Genomic DNA, 26,307 nt, shown 5'->3' with positions numbered 1-26,307 from the left:
TTTTAAGTCACAGCCATCTCTCTTTTATTGGGAGTCACGGTTTAATTCGGAAGGGCAGGAGTTCCGCTTGGCGAGGCTTACAGAGGAAGTGGCGGAGGCCGCTGGGGACTGGGGCCCTCCCTCCTGGGAGACCAGGGACAGCTGCGAGTGGAGGGAACTCAGCTTGTTCTGGAGGTAATCCAGGGCAGTAGCCTTATCCCTGCAAGAAAGGAGAAGGAGAAGCATGAAAGTTGGCTGCTTATTAGAGTTATAGACCCACAACCTGCCATTCTGTATGTGTCCCCCACCACCGGATCCTGGCTGATAGGCAGCCTTACTAACCAGTACCCCATCATGAGCTGTTTGGGTCCCTCCTGCCCCATCAGTTGAGCCTGTCATTCAACCGCAACCATGCATGAGTTTTGATGTGCACTGGTGCAGGGAGCCTGAACTCTCCTGCTCAGCCTTTCCCTTAGCTGAGCAGCGAAACCGCAGAGTGGCTGGCTTTTACCATCACATCCAAACCGGCACTTGCGGCTTGTTTTTATTTCTAAACAAACCACAACCCAAAGTTGAGGTTTGCTTTTCAGTATCCCAGCGGTGGTTTCTTTGGCGAGAAGGAACCACGAGCGCTGACTCAGGCGGCCACTCTGTGGTTTGGCTTTCCCAACTCAGCTGATGGGAAGAGCAGAGTGGGAGAGAGAGCGTCCCACACATTGAAAGCACTCGACCCCAAAGAATCCTGGGAACTGTAGCTGTGGACAGTGCTGGGAACCGTCGCCCTGTGAGGAGTAAACGACAGCTCCCAGGATTCTGTGCGAGCATCCGTGTACTTTAAATTTTGAGTGGGTGTGACCTATGTGGAAAGCTAAGCATTATCTTAAACAACCACCACCCAAGTTAGGTTTGGCTGCATGCAGATTTAATTTATCATTAAGTAAAACTCATTTGGTTAGTTGGTTAAAATGTCTTCAATCAGCTGATAGCCCTAATTAATGCATTTACCCTTGGATGATGATGATGATGATTTATTTATTTATACCCCGCCTATCTGGCTGGGTTTCCCCAGCCACTCTGGGCAGCTCCCAAAAGAATATTATAAAAAACTATATAACATCAAACATTAAACACTTCCTGAAACAGGACTGCCTTCAGATGTCTTCTGAAAATAAGTTAGTTGTTTATTTCCTTGACATCTGATGGGAGGGCATTCCACAGGGTGGGCACCACTACCAAGAAGGCCCTCTGCCTGGTTCCCTGTAACCCTGCTTCTTGCAGTGAGGGAACCGCCCTTGGAGCTGGACTGAACAATGTCCAGACTGAACAATGGGGGTGGAGATGCTCCTTCAGGAATACTGGGCTGAGACACCTTGATCATGGTGGAGGTGGAATTTTGCAAGGGTTTGGCTCCAGGATCAGGGAGTTCCATGGGCCTGTAGAATGTGCAAGGCAGAGCAGGCACCATCTGTAGTGCTTCCCCCTCCTTGCTTACTCACTCCGTGGCGATCTTGGCCCGCTCCAGATAGTTCTTGGCTCTCAGGGCATCATCCTGGGCTAGGCGTACATTCGAACTCAGGGCATTTGCTCGTGCGCGAGTGTCCACAGCCGTGTGTTCCAGATCCTGCCTCCCAGTGACCAGAGCAATTGGAGAGGGGTAAAAGAGAGAGAGAGAGAGAAGGAAGGACTACAGAGCCATCACCCAACCAGGGTAGAGGCAAGCCAGCAATTTAGGGCTGCCAGCAGTCACCACCAACTACAGCTGTCGATTTGGCAAGCCATACCAGCTTGCTATGCTTTGGCTGTTAGGAGATGGTGATAGGACAGGGGTCCACTTGGAAACGGCAGAGGTATTTTAGTAGGAAGTTTACTGAGCCTCTTGTGTCCCTGCACGTTTCTGTGGCGTCCCCTGGTGGCTGTGCATGATCCTAAAGCAATGGGATGCCAGCTGAGGATGAGAAAACCAGGTGCACAGGGCCAGAAGATACTGCAAGGTAGCAGCTGATATGTCAAAAGGTTGCCGATCAAGATAATTCGGTATCAAAAGATGCAGCTGCCAGCCACAGCTAGGGACTGCTGGTCTGGCAAGCTCTGCCACCTGTCTCATTCGGCCATAAACGAGGGGCACAAGTAAGTTTGGTATTTGATGCAAAAGACATTTTGCATGTCCCGCATTGGTTTTTTCAGCATCCAGGTATGTGCTGCTGAGAATGTGAGCCCAGGCGCCACCTCCCAGGGCAGATACTAGCTTGTGTTGAGCACCGAGCGCATGGCTCAGGTTATTTTAAGGAAGGCTGTGTGGGCCTGCTTCCTTCAAGGGGGCTAGCAGCATGGGCGAGAGGCACCCATGGCAACCACAGAGGCCTCCATCTCTGGTGCAGCCAGGGTAATGCGCTGCAGCCGAAAAGGAGCCGCGTGGAAAAAGCTGTGCTTGGGGGATTGGGAACCCCAAAAGGCACTAGGTAAAGGGTAAAGGGACCCCTGACCATTAGGTCCAGTCGTGACCGACTCTGGGGTTGCGGCGCTCATCTTGCTTTATTGGCCGAGGGAGCCAGCATACAGCTTCCGGGTCATGTGGCCAGCATGACTATGCCGCTTCTGGTGAACCAGAGCAGCGCACAGAAACGCTGTTTACCTTCCCGCCAGAGCGGTATCTATTTATTTACTTGCACTTTGATGTGCTTTCGAACTGCTAGGTTGGCAGGAGCAGGGACCGAGCAACGGGAGCTCACCCGTCGTGGGGATTCAAACCTTCTGATCGGCAAGTCCTAGGCTCTGTGGTTTAACCCACAGCGCCACCCGTGTCCCTAATAAAGGCACTAATAAGGGCTAAAACAAAACACTGTTCTTTAAAACAGGTGGCAAAGCCACAGGCGACAGGTGCCCCCGAAAATGATTTTGGTGGCCACCTAAGAACTACCCCCACCCCACCTCTTCACCCCCCCAAATAAACCCTTGCATTCTATTTTTTTTATTTTAAAAACCACTTCCTTTTTTATTGCTCCTATACATCTCCCACTGTGATGTCAGAGGCTTTTTTTTAAAGGCCCCTCAGTTCGCCTCCCTCTGTTGTAAAAATTGTTTAAATATTTTTATACCAACTGCTCCCATAGGTACCCAATGGCACACCTTGCTATACAGGTCTATTGTGAAGTCCCAGTAGGGCTTCCTACCAGGTAAGTAAGAATCAGGCTGAAGCCTCGATGCATTTGTTTGATGCTTGGAGCCACCTTGTAAAAGATCTGGCTGGAAAGTTGAGCTGCTAAATGCCACTTTCTGATTGTCAAGGCTGAGGGAGAATTTAGCACCTCCCCAATTCAAGTCCTACAGGCAGGGGGTGGCTGGCCTGTGACCCTCCAGCAATTGCACAAAAAGGTACAACTCCCCATTGGCTTCAGCCAGCGCAGCCAGTGGCCGAGGATGAAGGGAGACAGTAGCTCAGCATCACCCAGAAGGCAACAGGCTAGCCACTGTGCCACCAGTGCTTGGCAATTTCACTGGCTTGACACCTATTGCTGGAAGGGAAACAAAAACGCTCTCTCCCTTTAGGCTTGCTGGGGATGATGGGAGTTATAGTCCAAAATTACAGAGGGCAGAGCTACATTTCTCTTTGTTTCAGGCATCCATTGTTCAACTTCCAGAACAAGGTGCAACTGCTGAGAGTATACGTACACAAACACACCCTTCTATAAAGAGACCCCTGTTTTGCTTTCCAGAAAACCTGAAGCTTGCGCACAGAAAGAAGGGTATATGGCCAGGGAATGAAACATTTCCGAAATATAAATGTAAATTCATCTCACACACCCCAAACCCTGGAATTTTAAGGGGTGAGAAGTCGATAACTTTTCCTTTGTTTTAATTCCCACCCCTTTCCCCTGCTAGAAGGAATATCCTTTTTAAAAGATGTAAGGCCACTATTATTTCTATGGAAGCCAGAGAAAAACGAGAAAGAGCGATGCAGCGGAGGAGGCAGTCGCCCAGTAAGTGGCTACAGGAAAAGCAGTAGCCCTACAGGCTATGAGAGCAGGCCCAGCCCTGGAGGAGATGGCCTTTTTCACAGGCAGGTGGCCCTGGGTTCAATCGCGAGCTCTTGTTAGTTCAGGGCATCCCAGGTAAATCAGGATGGGGAGAGAACCTTTTTGCCCAGAGACCTTGGAGAGCTGCTGTCCGCCAGAGTTGACAATACTAGGCTCGTATGTAAAGCAGCTTTCTGGGGAGTGAGCCCACCACAGAGGGGGGAGGGATCTACCTGAGCCCAGATCTCTGGAGGTCCAGGCCCCAGGGCAGAAGAATGCTCCAGCAAGGCTGCACTCTGGAATCTTTTTATTGGGGGTGGGGTGGGGGGTGCAGAGGGATCACGGTACCATTATCTTCTTCTGCAAGCGCTGGCAGCTGGGGCATGGGCCCGGGGGGACCGCCCTCTGCTTCAGCTCTTCCAGGACGGGCGCCATGGCATGCTCGACCATCTGTCTCAGCGCGTCTGTGTTCACAAAGCTGTAGCTGTGGCCGGGAGAGAAAAGATGGAGCAGGGTTCATGCAAGGACAAGAGGTCGGGAGCCCCTTCCCTTCTCCTATCCTGCGCTCCCTGAAGGATCTCTGCCTGCTTAGGTTAAAAAAAGGGGGGGGGAGGCAGTCATGGCCACAGATCTAGATGGCTTTAAAAGATGGTTAAGACAAACTGCATGGTGGTGGCTATTGACATCTACCAGCCAAGATGGTTGGAGGCTTCAACGCTTCTGAAAACCAGTTATGGACTCATAGAATCGTAGAATTGGAAGGGACCCTGAGGATCGTCTAACGCCCTGCAATGCAGGAATATGCAGATGTCCCATATGGGGAATCAAACCTGCAACCTTGGCGTTATCAGCACCACGCTCTAGCCCACTGAGCTATGCAGGCTGATTAGATGGGTACAGGCCCACTCAGGGAGGATAAGGTTGTGGCAGCTATAGATTGCCTTTGGATATCAGTCGCAACCCTGCTTAGGGAAGTTTTTAATGACTGATGTTTTAATGTATTTTTAATATCTGTTGGAAGCCGCCCAGAGTGGCTGGGGAAACCCAGCCAGATGGGCAGGGTACAAATAATAAAGTATTATTATTATTATTATTATTATTATTATTATTATTATTATTGCTGGGAACAGCAAATGGGGAGAGTGCTGTTGTGCTGTGGTCCTGATTGCAACCTTCCCACCGCCATCTGTTTAGCCACTGCTTTGTGGCTGCAGGACTGGGCGGTCCACTGGTCTGATCTAGCAAAGCTCTTCCTATCTCTAGAAGCACAGACCAGGAAAATAATCAGCCGCTTAAGGCACAGTGGTTTGGTCTCTTCTTAATACTTCCAAACATACATACCAATACCAGGAAGACTGGAGGTTTGTTGGTTCATTATTTTTGTGAAGAAACGGAAGTAAGTATCCAAATCTTAACACCTGATTTTGCAGGAAACTGCCAAGACTGCTCTGAAGCTCTGGCGGCAGCCAATTCTAACATGAGCCTGCATGCTTGTGTACTATATTGCCCCCTTCTCTTCCGTGAATTTCCAGTGATCTTGTGATATTGAGTGCGTTTGTGGCCCTGCCGTTACGCTGCTCCAACGTATAACATGCGTGTGCAGGGATTTCTAAATGGTGAGAGTCTGCCACCGCTATATCATTTGAACCAGCGGTTCTCAACCTGCGGGTCCCCAGATGTTGTTGGACTACAACTCCCATCATCCCTGAGCTCTGGCCTTGCTAGCTAGGGGTGATGGGAGTTGTAGTTCAATAACATCCAGGGACCCACAGGTTGAGAAAGGCTGATGAACGGTCTTGGAGCCCTTCCACCAATGTGCTGTGCCCAGCCTCCTGCCCACACTTATCCCAGGTTCGGCATCCTTGCTCCTGGCTCGGCTTTCATGCCCCCATCCTGACCCCCCATCCACCCATGTGTGTCTCTGAAGCCGGCACCTGGAACATCTGGCACAGCTAGCAGGGTGCCTGTCGGGTGTCTCCAGGGGCTTGAGTGCTGAGAGGTGCCTTGACACATCCTCCATGAGCGACTTCACTTGCCACAGGCCATCCAGGTCAGCGCGGAGCTGGGTGAGAGACACAGACGTCCGCTTGGCCCTGGAACAGGAAGATAGGGGGAAACCGGTGATATTTTAGGGAGCAGGCTAGCAGGCGGGGCCCATGACTTACATCGTAGGAGCCTACACAACACAAAACACTGTTGCTGCTGTACGTTGGTTTTATTTTATTTGTTTTTTATCTTATATTTTGGGACGCGGGTGGCGCTGTGGGTTAAACCACAGAGCCTAGGACTTGACGATCAGAAGGTCGGCGGTTCAAATCCCCGTGAGCTCCTGTTGCTCGGTCCCTGCTCCTGCCAACCTAGCACTTCAAAAGCACGTCAAAGTGCAAGTAGATAAATAGGTACTGTTCTGGCGGGAAGCTAAACGGCGTTTCCGTGCGCTGCTCTGGTTCGCCAGAAGCGGCTTAGTCATGCTGGCCACATGACCCGGAAGCTGTACGCCGGCTCCCTCGGCCGATAAAGCGAGATGAGCGCCGCAACCCCAGAGTCGACCATGACTGGACCTAATGGTCAGGGGTCCCTTTACCTTTACCTTATATTTTGGAAATGTATGTCCAGTTTTTTCCCCTTGAATTTTTTCTGGGGCCCCCAAGAGAGTGGGGCCCTAAGCTATAGCTTGTTTAGCTTATACGTAAATCCGGCACTGACTGTACTCCCTTGTGGACCAGCATCCAGGAATCACATCCCCGTGGTGAGGAAGGGCCAGAGACCCTAGCCAGAGGTCAGCAACCTTTTTCAGCCCTGGGCCGGTCCAACGTCCCTCAGACCATGTGGTGGGCTGGATTATATTTGGGGGGGGGGAATGAATGAATTCCTGTACCCCACAAATAATCCAGAGATGCATTTTAAATAAGAGGACACATTCTACTCATGTAAAAGTACCAGGCAGGCCTCACATATAACCCAGAGATGCATTTTAAATAAAAGGACACATTCTACTCATGTAAAAGTACCAGGCAGGTCTTGAAATAACCCAGAGATGCATTTTAAATAAGAGGACACATTCTACTCATGTAAAAGTACCAAGCAGGCCTCACAAATAACCCAGAGATGCATTTTAAATAAAAGGACACATTCTACTCATGTAAAAATACCAGGCAGGTCTTGAAATAACCCAGAGATGCATTTTAAATAAAAGGACACATTCTACTCATGTAAAAACGCGCTGATTCCTGGACCGTTCGTGGGCCAGATTTAGAAGGCGATTGGGCCGGATCCGGCCCCCGGGCCTTAGGTTGCCTACCCCTGCCCTAGTGGGTGGAGTGACGGTCACCTTGATACATGAGGCAACATTCCCGCCACACAAACAACATGTAGGCAGCTACGTGCCTGTTCCGTCTGCATTTGGGCATTACCAACAATTCAAAGGCACTTCTTAGCTGGCCAAAGGACTTGGGAAGGGCTAACGAGGAGTGGGGTCCAAGGAGAGTGCGATCCTAGCCCAGGGAGAGTGGTGAGGGCCAGAGAGAGAACCTCAGAGGGCCACCTTTTGTCCCGTGGGCCAGAGGTCCTTTGAGAAAGGGGGCCTTGATTTGGCTCGGGAACAACACGTACGTGGCAGAGACCTCATCCAGCTCCTCCCGCAGCATCCTGAGCGCCTGGCCGTGTTCCAGGTGTGTCCTCTCCCACTGGGGAAGCACCCCCTCCAAGCGTACTCCCAGCTGGGCCAGCAACCGCAGCACCTCCTTTTGGGTCAGCCCATCCCGCTGAGACCTCCCGGACAGCTCCAGCACGCATTTCCTAAAACGTGGGAAACGAGAAGAAAAAAAGATAGCCGTGTTGGGAGGCAGGGAGGGCTCTCTCGAACGAGGTGCCCCCTTCCCCACTCCTGCTCGATACCTGATCTCTTCCACGCATGCCAAGGTGGCGGCGGTGTTTAGCTTTCCATCGGCGCCCCCCTCATCCCCTGGCCCTGCTCGTGGCTGCCCGCTTTCCAGCGCCCCTCGCAGGCTGTTGATGGATGCCAGGATGGCGGCAGTGGCCCGCTGCAGGTCACCCTCCTCCAGGCTGGGGGTTCTCAGGGGTGAGGCTGCTGCGCTGCCCACTAAGTCAAGGAGCTGCTTGGAGACCCCGGACGCCATTCGCTGCTCCAGCTCCTGCCACTCTCGCTCCTGCCGACCGAGATCCTCTGCTTGCACCTGCCGCTGTAAGAAACGCAGCTTCTCCTAAATGGAAGCCGCGTTTGGGGAACAGGGAGGAAATGATGCTCGTTTGTTGCTTGGTTCATTTATTCATTTGTTTAAAATTTGACCTTTTCCTGTTAGGCAAAGATCATAAGACGACCCGGATGGTTGCCAGATTCTGTGTACAGATCTGTAGGCGCAAACCATCCCACACCCAAACTAGTTCGTTAAGAAAATCCCCAAACTCGGTTCCATGGGTGACTCTGGGCCATCTCTCTGCAGTAGCTTATCTTAAAGTTCAAGTGTCTATACACATATCGCATTTATAATCTTAAAATTTATTGTTGTACATTGTTTTAAATGTTTGTTTCCCTTCTGGGATTGTACCCCCAAGTGTGTTTTATAAGCTGGTCTCTGACCGTAATAAATTATCAATCCATTCATTTGTTAGTTTGCAAGTAAATAAAATTCATGTGTAATGCGGTTGCCATATGTCCAGAATTTCCCGGACATAGCCGGTATTCGGCCCTCTTAAGCAGAGTATGGGCTGAAATTGCTGAAACGATTGGGCAACCACTTTGGGCAAAAAACAACAACAACCCCTCAACAACTTTGGCTAAAACACACACACACACACACACACACACACACACACACACACAAACACTCAATAACTTTTGTGTCCAGATTTTCACTTTTTGAAATATGGCAACCCTAATGTATAATAATAATAATAATAATAATAATAATAATAATAATAATAAATAATTCAATTTATATACTGCCCTTTAGCAAAAGATCCCAAGAGGGTGTACAACATTAAAAACACATCACAGAACGTGAGTGATAAAAGCATAATAAAAAGCATATTGACAGACAGCCTAATAAAAAAATAGTTATCCTCCGCCACCCCCACCCCACACTTCCACAGACCATAGATTATTTATTAGCCATAGGCCTGGGTAAAGAGGAATGTTTTTGCCTGGTACCTAAAGACATGAAATGACGGCGCCAGGGAAAACTCTTTGGGGGAGAGCATTCCACAGTCAGGGAGCCACCACAGAAAAGGCCCGTTCTCTTGTTGCCACCCTCTGAACCTCTGACATAGAAAAGGGCCTCAAGCAGCTTCTTCATTAGGGGGGTTTGCCTCTATGAGCCTCCTTGTATTTTTTTTCCTTAATAAAAAACTAATTGCATGTTCGCCTCGCATCTCCCTCTCTGACCTGTGAATCCTGTTGGCCCTGTGACACACATATAGGCAATTTTTATGAGCATGGCATGCAAAATTGCAGCAGTTTATTCTAGGACCTCCTGGCACCCCCCTCACCTCCAGCAGCACCGAGTTCTTCTTGAGCACGTTGGTCTTGATTTCAGCATCCTCTACTGATTTTGAGACCTTCCGGCAGCTCTCCTAGGGGAGAAGATCGCAAGAGATTCAAACACTAGCCCACTAACATGAAAGGGAACAGAGTGAGCTAACATGATTCTTTATTCAGTGCGGAGAATAAAGCTCGACTAAATGTTCCTTTGGGGTCGCCTCCAAGCCTGTGACCTTAAGCTGTAAGATGCAATGCCTGCAGAAAAGGGGACTGCTGAAACCAGTTCACACTGGTTTCTCTGTTGAAGAAATGGCCCTTGTCAGTCAGGTCTGCTGAGTATCTGCTTTGTTACGTAAGTTGGGGCAAAAGCATCACTGCCACAGAAAAAGAGTAGCTGGAGACACTTTGGAAAGGTGAGCTGAAAGGAGCATGGATTTCTCTCTCCCCTGCTCCTCAGCAGCTGGAGATTATGGACTCAGGTACATTAGTAAAGAAACAACGACTTGAATGTGCTATAAATATGAAACACCAGAGGGAACCAGAGAGCAGGAAAAAATTTATATGTGATTTTCCATAGGGCTTTTTTCTCTTTTGTTATAATGATCTAATTCAGGGGTAAAGGTAAAGGTAAAGGGACCCCTGACCATTAGGTCCAGTCGTGGACGACTCTGGGGTTGCGGCGCTCATCTCGCTTTATTGGCCGAGAAAGCCAGCGTACAGCTTCCGGGTCAGGTGACCAGCATGACTAAGCTGCTTCTGGTGAACCAGAGCAGCACACGGAAACACCGTTTACCTTCCCACCTATTTATCTACTTGCACTTTGACGTGCTTTCGAACTGCTAGGTTGGCAGGAGCAGGGACCGAGCAATGGGAACTCACCCCGTCAAGGAGATTTGAACCGCCGACCTTCTGATTGGCAAGTCCTAGACTTCGTGGTTTAACCCACAGCGCCACACGCATCCCTTTAATTCAGGGGTAGTAAACCTTTTTATACCTACCACTCACCAACGCATCTTTCTTGGTGGTAAAATTTCCTTACTGCCCATCAGTGCTTGATGGAAGGAGGATTCAGCTTGTGCTGTAGAACCCCCTACTGCCCACCTGGAATCCTGAAACCCCCAATAGTGGGCGGTAGGGACCCTGTTGAGAACCTCTGATCTAATTTCTGACATATTTACAGTAGTACCTCGGGTTACAAACACCTTGGGTTACAAACACTTTGGGTTACAGACTCCGCTAACCCGGAAGTAGTACCTCGGGTTAAGAACTTTGCCCCAGGATGAGAACAGAAATCATGGGTGGGCGGTGCAGCAACATCGGGAGGCCCCATTAGCTAAAGTGGTACCTCAGGTTAAGAACGGTTTCAGGTTAACAACAGATCTCTGGAACGAATTAACCTGAAGCGTCTGTAACCTGAAGCGTCTGTAACCCGAGGTATAGTCAAAACACATTGGTTCAATGGTGGATGGGACTGCGGAAGTATCTTTTCCCAGGCACCCACCAGTTTCTGCCCCCTTTTTATTTATTTTTATTTTTTATTTGCCAAGCTGAACGCATGCAAGCTAAATGTGTATAAATTGTGGGCTTAAGGTAAAGGTACCCCTGCCCGTACGGGCCAGTCTTGCCAGACTCTAGGGTTGTGCACCCATCTCACTCAAGAGGCCGGGGGCCAGCGCTGTCCGAAGACACTTCCGGGTCACGTGGCCAGCGTGACATCGCTGCTCTGGCGAGCCAGAGCCGCACACGGAAATGCTGTTTACCTTCCCGCTTGTAAGTGGTCCCTATTTATCTACTTGCACCCGGGGGTGCTTTCGAACTGCTAGGTTGGCAGGCGCTGGGACCGAACGACGGGAGCGCACCCCACTGCGGGGATTCGAACCGCCAACCTTTCGATCGGCAAGCCCTAGGCGCTGAGGCTTTTACCCACAGCGCCACCCACGTCCCCTAATTGTGGGCTTACTGTACATCAATACTGTGTATATCAAGAAAACGGAATCAACTAATTCGTTAATTGTATATACTAATAATTACATAGCCTACGCATTTTATCTAGCTAAGTCTGCATTAAAAAAACCCCGGCACGTTATACAAAGAGAACAATAATTCAATCAATCTGTGCACCATTTATCCAGAATGACTGGTCTGGATGACACAGACAATCAAATCAACTGCCTTCAAGCCAGATATCTGAGGGATGATTTGTGTGGCAGGAGCTACCCTGTTCTCCTGGCCTGGACAATGTCACCTCCTTTGTTGCTGGAGAGGAACTGGTCTTCATCAAGAGCTGGAAAGCCAGAATGCCATTGACATCATCAACAAGTTGCTGCTCTTCTGCATAAAAGGAACTATATCTCTGACTTCGAATCTCTGGCGATTGAGAGTAAGTGGAGGCAGGCATAGCAAATCCTCTTCTTCCCTGCTGAGTTTTGCAAGGGCAACACTCAGACTAAGGAGGAAGAAGCTGAAAGGAAGTGCCATTTCTTAAACTGGTTGTAAGTAAGTAAGCAGGCAGGGCATGGGCTGCCTGAATCAGTGTTAGAAACTCAGGTATACAGTGGTACCTTAGTTCTCAAACTTAATCCGTTCCGGAAGTCCGTTCCAAAACCAAAGCGTTCCAAAACCAAAGTGTGCTTTCCCATAGAAAGTACAGTGGTACCTCGGGTTACATACGCTTCAGGTTACACACTCCGCTAACCCAGAAATAGTGCTTCAGGTTAAGAACTTTGCTTCAGGATGAGAACAGAAATTGGGCTCTGGCGGCATGGTGGCAGCAGGAGGCCCCATTAAGTAAAGTGCTTCAGGTTAAGAACAGTTTCAGGTTAAGAACGGACCTCCAGAACGAATTAAGTACTTAACCCGAGGTACCACTGTAATGCAAAATGGATGAATCCGGTCCAGATTTTTAAAAACAACCCCTAAAACAGCAATTTAACATTGATTTTACTATCTAATGAGACCAGCAGCTGAACTGGGTTCCACACAGTCACAAAAAAACATAGACTGTTAAAAAACCTGGCCACACCACACCCAATAATTCACTCAATATCATTCCATCTCCGTATGTTCTTATTTAGATTAATTCTAGAATAATACCAATTAAAATACAAGAAGTAGCACAGAGCACAATAAAGTGCAGTGAAATGGCATTACAATAACAAAGCGGAATACATTACGATATAATAAAAATGTGATTATTAACCATAATTATCCCACTAATTATTTTTAAAAATAGTTTGAATGAATGGTACCCATTAATATCTACTCCATGTTAGTTTGTTTTGTTTTGTTAGCAGCATGTTGATTCCCCTGAAAATCTGCATTAAAAGAAGGGGATTTTTCCATTTGTCCTGGGCCTCTGGCAGTACTCCCGTTGCCATGGAAACAAACACAAACTGCCTTGAGGCTCTCCCGCCAACTCATTCAGACGGATGTCATTCTGAAATCTAGCTTGTTGTGTAATCCTTGCCGATTTGGCAGAGCCAAAAGAATTAAGTCCATACGCACCCCACCCCCTCCCTCAACTTACAAGTCCCCACCAATTGGAATAAAACAGGAACGTTACTTCCATATTTACATTCTTTCAGACCATCTTGCTAAATGCATGACAAAAGCAAAGAGCACACGGGCGTAGCCAGGATTTTTGTTAGGGGGTGCAGGACTTTGGGGAGTGGGGAAGAACCGATGGGATTCGTCAGTTAGTTCAGTATTTCTGTTGTTTTACTTGATGGGGCGGGGGCAGCAACCCCTTGACTATGCCCATGAAAAAGCATCATTTGAAAATTCTAATGGAAGGCAAAATCGAAGCACTCTAGCCGCCGTTTACCAATGCCTGTCTTTATTTCCTTGTTAAGTAAACTATGATCTTGCAAGGCGGGTTTTAATGAGAGGATGAAAGGGGAGGTCAGAACAGCTCTTGGGCACTTTAGTCATTATTGATTATTGTAACTCACTCTACGTGAGGCTGCCCTCGAGAGTGACCCAGAAACTCCAGCGGGTGCAGAATGCCGCAGCAAGACTCCTTACGGGGTCTTCGCCGCGGGATCACATTCACCCGGTGCTATACCGGTTGCACTGGCTCCCGGTGGAGTACAGGATCAGGTTTAAGGTGCTGGTTTTAACCTTTAAAGCCCTACACGGCCTAGGACCATCGTACCTACGGGACTGCCTCTCCTGGTATGTCCCACGGAGGACCTTAGGGTCCTCAAATAAAAACTTCTTGGAGATCCTGGGCCACAGGGAGGTTAGGCTGGCCTCAACCAGAGCCAGGGCTTTTTCGGCCGATCTGGTGGAATGCTCTGTCACAAGAGACTAGGGCCCTGAGGGACTTGACATCTTTCTGCAGGGCCTGCAAGACAGAGCTGTTCCACCAGGCCTTTGGCCAGGGCACAGTCTGACCTCCTCCCTCCTTCTGTAATCCTCATAGAACTCTAGCCCAATGGTTGCCATTGATAAACGTTCAAGGAATTGTAGCTTAAAAAGATTCAAAACGTCAAAGCACATTTCTATGCAAGACAAAGCTAACGTTTTGGGAGCACATATAAGATTGGTGAACTGTTGTTGTGGGTGAACATATCAAGACGACACAGTGATTCTTCAAACAGCTCTTGTTTATTCACTGACCCAGAACAGAACTGAACTGAAGGGTTCAGCCAGCCTGCTTATATAGAGCTCCACTACAACGCAACAGTAACAACATTCTGTAACTATCCAATCACTGAACGTCACTTTCAATTCCTTATTTGCATATGTGGACCTGAGGGAAAACTATCTACAGTATCCCCCTGCTGGCCCAGGGTGAGAACTTCAGTACATAACATGAACGTCGTTAGATCGTAAGTACTGTACAGACGTGATAGGGGTTTGTAAAAATTAGATGTGGTGTAGAAAAAATAGATGCAGACCTCTACAATTTGGGGACCTCCAATGAATCTGATCAGCAGTAGGTTCAAGACAGACTGCAGTGCATAATTATTATATGGAACTCACTGCCACAAGGTGTGGCAACAGGCACAGCTTTAACAGGGAAGTAGCTTTAAACAGCTTTAAAAGGGAAGTAGACAAATTCACAGCAAATTGGTAAGTCAGTGGCGTTGTTCAGAGGCAATGTATTCCTAATACATTGTATTGTACAATGTATTCCCAAAATTCTGGCTGTTGTGGGGGCAACAGTAGGAAAGGACTGTTGCCTTCCATACCAGTTTGTGGACTTCCCAAAGGGGCATCTGGTTTGCCACTTTGAGAAGCAAAATGCTGGACTAGGCAGACCTTTGGTGTCTCTTTTCACGTTCTTTGTTCAGCCTTTCTTAGTAAAGATATCGCTACTTTTGAGCAGAAATGGTTGCTTGGGTTTGCCTGGCACAGCTGATTCCCACCCAACAACCCCGAACATGAGGTCCCTTCTGTTACAGGAATTCTAAGGTCTTAAATATAGAATAAATGTTGATAATTGCACATACATAAGTATATAAACTACATGTCTAAAATAGTACAGGTGAGCAACCCAAAAGCCATCTTAGCTCTCCTAAAGACTCTCAATATTTCCTCTGCCTCCTTAATTCCCTCTTGCCTGAGAACAGGTAGGCAGATAGCAATCAGGGGAAGTTCCTGAAGGAATTCCTCTCCTATATCTATGAACCTCCTTTGTATCTTAATTGTCATTGTTTGCCCAGATGCTCTGCATTGAGGGATGTCTGACGGGCATCCTGAGGCTCTTACCAAATGCTAATGTTTGGATATCACACCTTGACCTGCCTGAGCCACAGCAACCCCACCTTATATGTGATGTAATTTCTGACTGTTGGTAGAAGGGACTGTCCTTCGCAAAAATGCAAACCCTTAAAAAGAGATGTTTCTTCGTGGTTCGGGGTCTCTCTTTCTTCCTTGCCAGGAGGGGAGGGAACGCTGTTGCAACACAAAAATAAAGATCTGCCTTGCCTTCACTGGATGCAGGGGCATACGTGGGGGCGGTCTGCCCCGGGTGTCATCCCTGAGGGGTGTGTGACTAAATCCCCCCCAGGCAGGTCGCGGTCGCGCCAATCGGCCCCCTGGGCAGATCGCCCTGCCCCCGGGTGCACGGCTTGTGCGCCACTCCGGGTGCCCGAGCGGCTAGCCCCACCACTGACCGGACCCTGCCTCCATCCATTCACCTCTGACCGATCATGGACTTAGGGGACTCAGTCCCTTGGGCAGTTGGGCAGCAAAAGCCAGCCACCCCTATTTTTTCTATGTCACTTCCAACTCTACAAGTCTATGATGATTCTATGTCTTGAGCCGGCTAAGACATCCCTCACCTTGAGGTGGGTGCAGTACTCTTCCAGGTCCTCAGCCTCCTGCCTGCGCCGCTCCAGGTTTTCGCACAGCACTGTGCACTCACTCTGCACACAGAGCAGAAGGGGAACGGCTGAGAAGGCGGAGAGCGTGTTCTCGACGTGCAAGAGGTGGCCTTGTCCCTGCAAAGAAGCAGCCCCCACCTCTCTCCCTTTCCAGCAGCCTTGTGGCCAAATAATAATAATAATAATAATAATAATAATAATAATAATAATATATTTATACCCAGCCCATCTGGCTAAGTTTCCCCAGCCACTCTGGGCGGCTTCCAATCGAGTGTTAAAAACAATACAGCCTTAAATATTAAAAACTTCCCTAAATCACTCCAGCACAGTGTTTCTCAAGCGGTGGCAGGCCTCAGCGCCACCACACACCCAGACGCCTGCTTGCTAGCTCACCCTGCCCGCTGGCCATGTTGCTTGGACCAACGCTAGATTTGCTGCTTGCTAAAATAAACTCCTTGCATGCCAATTCAAGAGGTTCAGGAGACTGAGAAGTTATGACAGAGGTGGATTTCAGGGCGCAAGCAATAGGTGTGGGGAGAGTACCAAATGTTGGCGTTGCTGAAATTTAAAAGCCCCACGTCTGCCACTGTGGGGCGGAGGAGAGATGAAAATGGGAGGGTCTTGCTCCTCTGAGGGGAAAGGACCAGAGGAAATGTTGAAGGAAATTAGAAAGGCAGAGAGAAGGTTGATATTTTTCGGTAATAGCAACAGCTGGGGAAATAAACGAATAGAATAAAAGGAGGAAGAGGTGAAACATAAAAGGGGCAGGGAGGAGGAATGAACCTTTGGTTTGCAAAGGTACAAATCAAATGTGAAAGGGAAGGGGGAGCAGAAATAAGAATAGATGAGTAAAATTACTTGGGTGAGGCATGGTGGCATGGAGGGAAAATATAAAATGAATTGCCTGCCCTACATAGAGCCTCTGGGTCAGCAAATTCTGCCTAAAATGGGGAGGCTAAGACATGTTACTTCTAGAGCCAAGGCCTGTACTTTGTTTGAGGAAAGCTGAACTGTGGAGCTCCTTGCCACAAGGAAATTGCTTGGGGGCGGGGGGGGGGACATTTCCGAAGAATTACGTATTTTTTGCTCTATAAGACACACCTAGTTTTTGGAGGAGGAAAACAAGAAAAAAAATATCCTGAATCTCAGAAGCCAGAACAACAAGAGGGATCACTGCACAGCGAAAGCAGTGATCCCTCTTGCTGTTCTGGCTTCTGGGATAGCTGCACAGCCTGCATTCGCCCCATAAGACGCACACACATTTCCCCTTACTTTTTAGGAGGGAAAAAAGTGAGTCTTATAGACTAGAGCAAAAAATATGGTAGGTATCAATAGAAAATGATGTCAGTGGTTGCCAGCTGCTTATTCCATATGTCATCCTTAACTGCTACCATTTTGTGACTGGTTCTGCCCCTGCACTTCAGTTTTGTGCCTCAGTTATTTTTTAGCTCTCTCAAGTGGGCTGCAAGGGAAGACATTTTGATAAACCCCTGTTCCATCTTCCCTTTATATAGAAGCTCTACTGGTGACAGAAGAGCTTGTTATTTTTTTGTGTATTCTTTCAGGCTAAACAATACAGAACTACAATGTGTCCCCACCCTCATATGAAACAGGCAAACACAAGACACATAAATTCATAAAACAGTTGAAATTCAGTCATGTTCTTATCAAAAACCCCAAATTAGAATCCACACCTTTTTCCAAATTTTTTTTTCCACCACTGATTCCTGTGACAGAATTCTTAAAGATACAGAACCCCCAAGTTTGGATGTCAGGGAAGCAATTTTAATTTTTAGAAGGCATCTTAATGCCTGTGATACTTGAAGAATTCTGGGCATCACAACCCCCCTTCAACATACATACAGGCCTGGTTCACACATAAAGTTAAGCTATGGTTAATGTTAACCATAGTTCAAAAACCATAGATAAATCTGAGGTGACTGACAGCCATTCGGTTAAACCTTGGTTTATTACATCTTTTCCCTATTAATGGAGACAAAAGCCAAGTCTTCACATGCAGCTCTGTAATTATGGGGCGCTGACAGCCCCTTAACCACAGCTAAGGAGAATGTCTGAGTTTACACACAATGCTAAACTATGGTTAATATGAATTAAAGTTTATAAACAAGTCCTGGTTAACAAGATACCTTTAACCATGGTTAATAAACTGGGGTGGGTTCACACACAACACTAAGCCATGGTTGATAAACCGCAGCTTTACAAACCATGGTTTAGTATTACGTGCAAATCAGGCTACTATCACAAGAGGGTGGGGCATCGTTACCAAGTCAACGGCCTAGAAATGCTTCTGATGTGAAAAGGATTAAGGTACTGAGGTGGATATATATATGCCTAGCTCACTGGTTCTTAAACTGTGGTCCTGGTGTTTCTTTAGCCAACAAAAACAGTAAAGGGAAAGGCTGAAGAGCCAAAAATACACCGTAGGCCGAAGGGGCAAGTCACTTTAAACATAAAAATGAAAAACAGCTTGACTCTTCAGCAGTAAAAGCAGCTGCAGTGTACAGTTCACTGGAAACACCAGTGGCGGGCTGTTCTCCTTGGGTGTGCATAGAGTTTTGCTGGACTGTAACTGAGGTGCCAAGTTGCGCCCAATATTGAGTGGGCCGGGTTGTGCATGTGATGTCATGTATGATATGACATTTCGGGAGGAGCCAGGGGACAGAGCCGAACGCAGCGATGATGATGATAATAATAATAATTTATTATTTGTACCCCACCCATCTGGCTGGGTTTCCCCAGCCACTCTGGGTGGCTTCCAACAAAGATTAAAAATACATTAAATGTATGATGATGATCATGATTATAAACTGCTTTCCACAGTAGAAGGAGGACCCAGCCAGCCACTGAAGCTGCACTCAGCTCTACACCTGGCCTCCTCTGCTCCCTGACAGTAGAGAACACTGAGAGGGGACCCCCAAAAAAATTATGGGGGGGGGATAAAAATGCTTGGCTCCCCGAACTGTGACCACATGTGTCAGGCACAGCAGCGGATAGTGAATTCAGAAGCCTTTTGGGTCCCCTCCCACAGGACAGAAGCTAGCAAAATGCAGTCATCACAGAAACTTGACACCCCATCATGGTCCTTCAGACCCATCCTAACTACAAACAAATTAGAGGGAGTCTCACAAAAACTCTCCAAAACTACTTCAAGGAAAACGATGTAGACAATATAACAACCCTGCTCCTGTGGGATGCAATGAAAGCGGTCACCAGAGGAGCTTGCATAAAAGAGAAGGCATTCCTTCATAAACAAACCTCCTCAAAAATTAGCAAAATAGAACAAGGAGCCTTTAAAAGAGCCAAGTTAAAGAACCAGTGATCTAGTGGTCCATGGCTGCGTGAGATGAACAGGGCAAGCTTGGGGTGGTGTTAGCTGGTGTGGCCTGTGGCGGAACTGGCATTGGGAGGGGGACAATCTCCAGACCTGCAGGTTCTGAACATGGCGGTTGACCTTGGACGTCCTCTCCTTGAGGCTGGTGATGGAGTCCTTGGCTCGCAATAGGCCGCTATTGCTCACTACCTGCTGGGGGAGAGCGTAAGAAGGGGGTGGGTCAGGTGAATAGTCCAGCTTAACTCCTGACCTCTCCACACTTCCTGGGCATTTATTTCAACTCGAGGGCTTTACGAAGCCGGTGGGCGCCTGAAGGCAGATGCCACCACCAGCCACAGGGAGGCTGAATGCTCCCAAGGTGGCAAGGGCACAATTCATGCACAGTGATGAATTTCCTGGTGTCGCAATTAAATGGGAGAAAGCGAGGGGTAGTTATTCAGGGCGAAGCCAGTGGAACGAGGAGACTGGGGCAGTTCAAAAGGTTTGCAACCCCAGGTGACAGAAGCAAGAGACCCCAGGAAACGGCCCTTGCCAGATAAGGAATCTAAGGTAGGGAGAGCAGTTGCCAGAGGGAATATTATCCTCATAGAATTTGTTAATAACACTCAGAAATTTAATTATATATTAAAGCCAAGGCTTTTAAAAACATGCTTAAGGGGAGAGTGGCAGGGCTCTTGCTCAGAGTAAGGTAATTCAGAATCACGCACACAAGCACAGCCCTACATCTAAGAGAATACGGCACAGCCTGAATTTGCAAGTTTGGATTGACCACACCCCTAACATAGAGAGCCTGCTGGACTCCATCAGCCCCAGCCAGCATGGCCTGAGGTCAGGGAGGATGGGAGTGGTAGGCCAGCGATAGCCACACATCTGACCTACCACTTGTCCATGTTCAACCCAGTCCCAAAGCCGTCGGACACAAGAAGCACACATTTCCAGAGTAGTCAACTTTTTCCTAACCCCATGCCACGAACAACGGGACATACAGAAATTTGGAAGATGCAGTGTGGGGTGGGTTGTTTGGCTTTTTTGGAACAAATATTTTTCAAAAAAATTACAAAAAAACTACACCTGGTACATTTTTACCTGCTAGTGAAGGCACAAGAGAAGAGCGACAACAACCTTTTTTTCCAAATACGTGCCCTGATTAGTTTTACAAGGAATATATGACATCCCAAATAACACCACTGCACATATATGAATTAGTAACCAGTGAAGTTATGATTAAACTACATTTTATCAGTTGATACTAGATACGCTGTGGGTTGAACCACAGAGCCTAGGGCTTGCCGATCAGAAGGTTGGCGGTTCGAACCCCCGCGATGGGGTGAGCTCCCATTGCTCGGTCCCTGCTCCTGCCAACCTAGCAGTTCGAAAGCACGTCAAAGTGCAAGTAGATAAATAGGTACTGCTCCAGGGGGAAGGTAAACGGCGTTTCCGTGCGCTGCTCTGGTTTGCCAGAAGCGGCTTAGTCATGCTGGCCACATGACCCGGAAGCTGTACGCCAGCTCCCTCGGCCAATAAAGCGAGATGAGAGCCACAACCCCAGAGTCGGCCACGACTGGACCTAATGGTTAGGGGTCCCTTTACCTTTAAATCCAGCACTCTTCTTAACAATAAAGCAAATCCTTGGAATTGCTCATTTGGATTATTTCTAAGCAACATGTAAGACCAACCGAAATCCAAGAAAGGAGGCGTGCTGGTTTACACAGGGATCCCAACCTCTGTGCACTTTGCCCTTGCCATTCCCCCTTATTCTTCCACATAATGGAGAGCTGGGTGGAGTAAAGTGACTGTCCCAATATCTTCATTATGATTTTGCCACCCTAGGAAGTGAAGGTGACATGCCAGTCCAAGCCCTTCCTTAGTTCTATGGGTATTCATGCACCATTAAGCCAGGCGTGGTTTTTACATTTTGCCTGAATTCAACCAATGTGTCTCAAGCATTCCAAAAGTGGTTATTCTATGCATATGGGGCATGTGTGTGAGTCTATTTTTTAATACCAGAGGACTGCATTGGCAGAGGGAGGCTACCCATCTCATCTCCTGCCTTGCCTTACCGAGGGATGTGGGATAAATTCAATTCAGTTCGCAGTTAAAGGCGAACTTCCCTAATTCGAACTTTCTGAAACAATATGTGAACTGTAACAGCCATCCTTTGAAATTAGCAGTTTTTCTAAATTTTGCAATGCAGGTCTCCCCAGCCAAGTTACATGGACAAAAAATGCATATACGTATTAGGGTAAAGTGAACATTAAAATTATTATTATTATTTATTAACTTTGTATACCGCCCTTAATCCATAGATCTCAAGGTGGTTCACAATGCCTATACTGGTGAAAAATAGCGTACAAAAATGCACCGTATTGGGGGAAATTGCTTTGGAAAAACCCCACATATAATATTAGGAGAAATTTGCACTAAAAATGCTGAAGAATTTTCGCAAGGACTTTTATTATTATTGCAAACTGATATGGAAATGTAGAGAACTCAAATTAAGGTGGAAAAATGGACAGATCTGTCTAGCCCTGCCTTTCCACACTGCCTTGCCTGAAAAGCACTTTGCTCCAAGTCCAGCTCTCCTACTTGAAATTAGCTTGGCAAAGAAGAAAACTGCTTTTTTATATAAGTAAAAAAACACACACAAAAACAAGCAGCGCAATGCAATGAGGTAGTGGTGGAAGGACTCAGCTCCCTCAGCCTCCCACACTCATTTTTATGTAAGCAACCCTTCTGCACCTTATGTGTGAATGCTTCAGATGCATGCAGAAATATGTGTGGCTGCTCTGACACCTCTGATCTGGCCCAGAGACAAGAATCCCATCTTATCCTGGAGGTTCATTACCAATAGACTATTCTTCTTCTTCTAAACCAAACTTCCGAGTTGCTTAACCAAACGCCAGCCCTGACCTACTAACCAAACGCCAGCCCTGACCTAAAGGCACTGGAATATTTCCCAAATGGCTGGAAGAAGATGCCTATGTTGACCCCTGGAGCTGAAATCTACAGCAGGCGTAGGCAAACTCCGGCCCTCCAGATGTTAGGAACAACAACTCCCATCATCCCTAGCTAACAGGACCAGTGGTCAGGGATGATGGGAACTGTAGTTCTGAAACGCTGGAGGGCTGGAGTTTGCCCATGCATGATCTACAGCCTCTAAGTTATGTGACCCACAACAGCCCACACCCATAGGAGGGGAAGCTCCACATTCTGCACCTGCTGCAGCCTCTGATCAAGGTGCATTGCAGAAATAGCACCACCCTGAGGTGGTGTCAGCGACAGATTCTGCATCTGCCTGATGTTTGTTCAGAGTAGCTTCTGCTCAAGTTTAAAAACCTGGCCTTGCTTGGCAAGGGTGGCCCTGTGCCCTACTTTGCAGAGGACGGCGTCCTCTGTTTGAAGGGCTGTGTGGTCCAAGTCTGGTTTAACAACTAAGAACGTGGTGCTGATAATGCTAAGGTTGCAGGTTGGATCCCCTTACGGGACAGCCACATATTCCTGCATCGCAGGGGGTTGGACTAGATGATCCTCAAGGTCCCTTCCAACTCTACAATTCTATGATTCTATAAAGGGAGAGCAAGAGGGACCTCAAAGTCGCCCGTCAACAGCCTGGGCTTGTCTAGCAAGATCGAGCAGCAACACAGTCTCCCCCACAGCTTTTCCCACTACGGTGAGATGCATTGCATCTAAATTATGCCACTTATTTGTAAACTCACATCTAATGCATATAGACGACCTCGTACAATTTTTTATGCCTGTCTGTGGGGTGGGCTGGGGGTTGGTGAAACACCTCCCCTATTAGGGTGATAAACAGCCCACCCTATGCTTGGTTGTTGCAACTTGAACTTCAGCCCAAATTTTCAGGCAGTACCAACCCCCGTCCATTTGCAGCGCTCTAGTAGTTCCCAGAGTGGGCCGCTCCGCCTGCTATGGGGCAGTGAGGTTACCAGGGAGAGGTAAGAGGGTGGCAGAGAGATGCAAACAACTATCAGATTTTGAAAAGCTGTCGATCAATTTAACTGAATGAATTAAACTAAACAGTTTTAACTGGGTTTTGAATAAGTGTGAAATTAAGTGTTTTGAATTTTATTCCTTAGCGGATTGTGCAAACCGTTACACTTTTTTATAGAGTGACGCATGGGGCATTGGGGATGAGTTCAGGGAACCAAAGGGCGAGTGCTCCAAAACGGTTTGGGAACCACTTGCTCTGTGGTTTGTATGGTTTGGGAGCAACTTATCAAGGCTGGGCTATGGATCTGAAATGTATGACCAGGCCTGGAAAGGGCGAGAGTCTCTGTTTGGGAAGAGTGTGGTTTCCTTGGCCGCCCTCACAACAGAACAATGCGTCTTTAGAACTGCTCTCCTTACCTGTTGGCTGAAGGTGTCATCTTCATCCTCGGACCACGCTGACTTGATGGGGAGCAAAGGATCCCTTCTTTCACCACCGGCTCCTCCCGGAGGACCCCCGTCATCTGTGGATTCATTCTCCGTGGTGGTGGAGTCATCGCGCTCTCCGTCCGTTAGGTTCAGGAGTGAAACGTTGGTACAGGCGGAGGAACGCTTCAAGTTGAGGTTGGGGTTTTCATTGGTCACGGTGGGCTCAACCCTGAGGTGTGTGTGTGGGGAGAAAAAGGCAAACATATACATTAGCCAAGATGACACCCCATGGCGATCAATTTCAGAGAAGAAGAGAAGAAGAAGAGGAGTTTGGATTTGATATCCTGCTTTATCACTACCCGAAGGAGTCTCAAAGCGGCTAACATTCTCCTTTCCCTTCCTCCCCCACAACAAACACTCTGTGAGGTGAGTGGGGCTGAGAGACTTCAGAGACATGTGACTAGCCCAAGGTCACCCAGCAGCTGCATGTGGAAGAGAAGAGACACGAACCCTGTTCACCAGATTATGAGTCTACCGCTCTTAACCACTACACCACACTGGCTCTCAGAGAAGCACCTGTGTTCATCTGGTGCAGCAAAAAGGGACTTGCAGAACCTCGGAGGCTAACAAATTTATTGTGGCATAAGTTGTGAGGGGGGTCAGAGAGAAGGGGGTCACTTTCTAAGAGGATGCTCTTGGCTCTTGGCCAGTGACAATTTGGTCTCCCAAGACTACAGTTTCCAAGTTCTAACCCCTTCTCTAAGCCAAATACCTAAGGAAAGCAGGCAGAAATCCTAGGTCTTGAGAGGAAGGGATCAGGTAGGTTAAAGGGGGCGGGCAGACACAAAACCAGGGTTCCTGGGTTGTCAGTGACAACAACTCTCTTGAGCACATCTTTGCCTGGCAGTTCAGTGCAGTTCAGCTAAAGATGTTCCTTTCTAAGAACCATACTTGCTTGAGGCGTGGGCTGGCTAAGAGCAAAGAGGACAGAGGAACAGGCTTGAGGTGGCTCAGCGAGAACTGAGGTGACTAGAGCAAGGTTTTCTGGGAGTGAGAAATCTCTGATTCCATGGGAAGGGCTCAGGGGACATAGGGTACCGAAGCAGACATTTCTGGGTCCCTGAGTTATCGCAGGAAGGAAGATTTCTAGCACTTATCTTTGTTGAAAGATCAGGAGTCAGACCACACTAATTCTGGTGTGGCACACTCATCCACCCAGCTTTCTAGAGCTGTTGACAAAACCCCTTGCACAGGAATGTGGGAAAATGCCTTTAGGTCCTCTCTAGACTCTAGGTGGGTTTGGGTGGTCATTCTGCAACATGTCATCGATGCAATAATAAGCACATTAGTGGAGGATTTGTACCAGGCTATTCACACACCCTTCCGCTTTTATTAGTTCTGCGAAGCTTCTGAAGTTTTATTGCATTATTGGTGTCTGGAAGGGAACGCTTGTGCTATAGCACGACAACCCCACCGTGCCGATACTTTGCGGTATGAAAAATTACAGGTTTTCAGCAGGAAGTTGCAGCACACGAACTGATTGGGAACGAAGCAGCATGGCCACCCCGAAACTTCTGCAGGCGCAAAGCGAGTTGAAAGGGGAACCGAACTGATACACTATCAGGAACATGAAGTGTCATGAGTCTGCACAATAAAATGGATGTCTGGAGGGAACCTTAAGGCTGCTTCCCCATCTAGCCCAGGACTGTCTACACCAGGGGTGGGGAAAGCTCTGGCCCTCTAAATGATGCTGAATTACAACTCCCATCATCCCTGGCCACCGGCCATGCTTGCTTGGGCAGCTGGGAGCTGTAGTTTGGCCACATCTCGTGCAGGGTCGCCAGTGGAGAAGGGTCTTCCCCACTAACAACCTACTTAGAGATGCGCTCCACCACTGATCTCCAATCCCTCCCAACAGATTCCAGCATGTCCCGAGTAGTGCATTGAACTCCACCTCCACCCCTTCCCTTCCCAGGGCTCCCACCCATGGAAAGAGACGGCTTTCTTCTTTTTGGGGAAGCCCTTCAGGCTGCTCGACTTCCCCAGCTGCTCCTTGCTGCCCTGAGCCCGGCCCTCCGTCCCCGTCGATGTGTCTCCAGCTTCGTTGATTTCCTTGGACTGCCAGATGGTCTTCACCACAATGTTGGCCATTCCTGGGTTGGGTATGGATTATCTGGTTCAAGCGCGGATTTCCTTTCCTGTGCCACGACAGGGAACATCTACCGCCTCCAAGCCAACCGGCACTCCAGGGAGGGCGGAGGCCTCCCAGCTGCTCCCCATGACCTCACAACAGTTGCCGTGGCGCCCATGATCACATGACCCCACCTTCCTATCTTTGCCCTGTGCCGCCAACGTTCTGTGATGTCAGTGCTGTCGCCATGGAAAAGAAGAACCTGGTGCTCTCGATTAGTTTTTCGGACTTCAGCTCCCATCAGCCCCAGCCCGCACAACCAATCATGAGGGGCGATGGGAGTGGTAGTCCAAAACATCTGGAGGGCACTAAGGCCCTATCTGCACTATACATTTAAAGCAGTATCATACCACTTTAAATATGCATGGCTTCCCCCAAGGAATTCTGGGAGCTGTAGTTTGTTAAGGGTGCTGTGAGTTGTTAGGAGACCCGCTGTTCCCCTTACAGAACTAAAATACCCCAGTTGCTTTAATAATCAATATTTTCCGGGGGCTCTCCTAACAACTCTCAAAACTTTTAACAAGCTACAGTTCCCAAGAACTGTTTCTCTGCTCTGGTTTGAT

The 26,307-nt window shown here is 48.1% G+C and overlaps 1 protein-coding gene across 6 annotated transcripts; it reads right to left on the bottom strand.

Moving 5' to 3' along the window:
- Positions 1 to 25,859, bottom strand: TSKS (testis specific serine kinase substrate). Of its 6 annotated transcripts, none has more exons than XM_053362529.1 (11): positions 25,508 to 25,859; positions 23,545 to 23,782; positions 19,270 to 19,368; positions 15,783 to 15,866; positions 9,501 to 9,584; positions 7,890 to 8,215; positions 7,605 to 7,790; positions 5,927 to 6,085; positions 4,341 to 4,476; positions 1,472 to 1,600; positions 1 to 199 (listed from the first exon to the last, which is right to left on the bottom strand). In XM_053362529.1, the coding sequence occupies exons 1-10, from the start codon at positions 25,702 to 25,704 to the stop codon at positions 1,472 to 1,474; spliced, it is 1,638 nt and encodes a 545-aa protein (XP_053218504.1). In that variant the 5' UTR covers positions 25,705 to 25,859; the 3' UTR covers positions 1 to 199. The 6 variants fall into 6 exon arrangements, with proteins under 6 accessions (XP_053218504.1, XP_053218500.1, XP_053218501.1 ...); XM_053362525.1 differs by having other exon boundaries at positions 1,476 to 1,600; XM_053362526.1 differs by having other exon boundaries at positions 1,476 to 1,600; positions 19,270 to 19,365.
- Between the last annotated feature and the right edge of the window lie 448 nt (positions 25,860 to 26,307).

The sequence above is a fragment of the Podarcis raffonei genome, chromosome 13 (assembly GCF_027172205.1).
Source record: "Podarcis raffonei isolate rPodRaf1 chromosome 13, rPodRaf1.pri, whole genome shotgun sequence".
NCBI lineage: Eukaryota > Metazoa > Chordata > Lepidosauria > Squamata > Lacertidae > Podarcis > Podarcis raffonei.
Note: the sequence above shows the minus strand (reverse complement) of the source record. Positions and strands in the feature narration are given on the sequence as shown.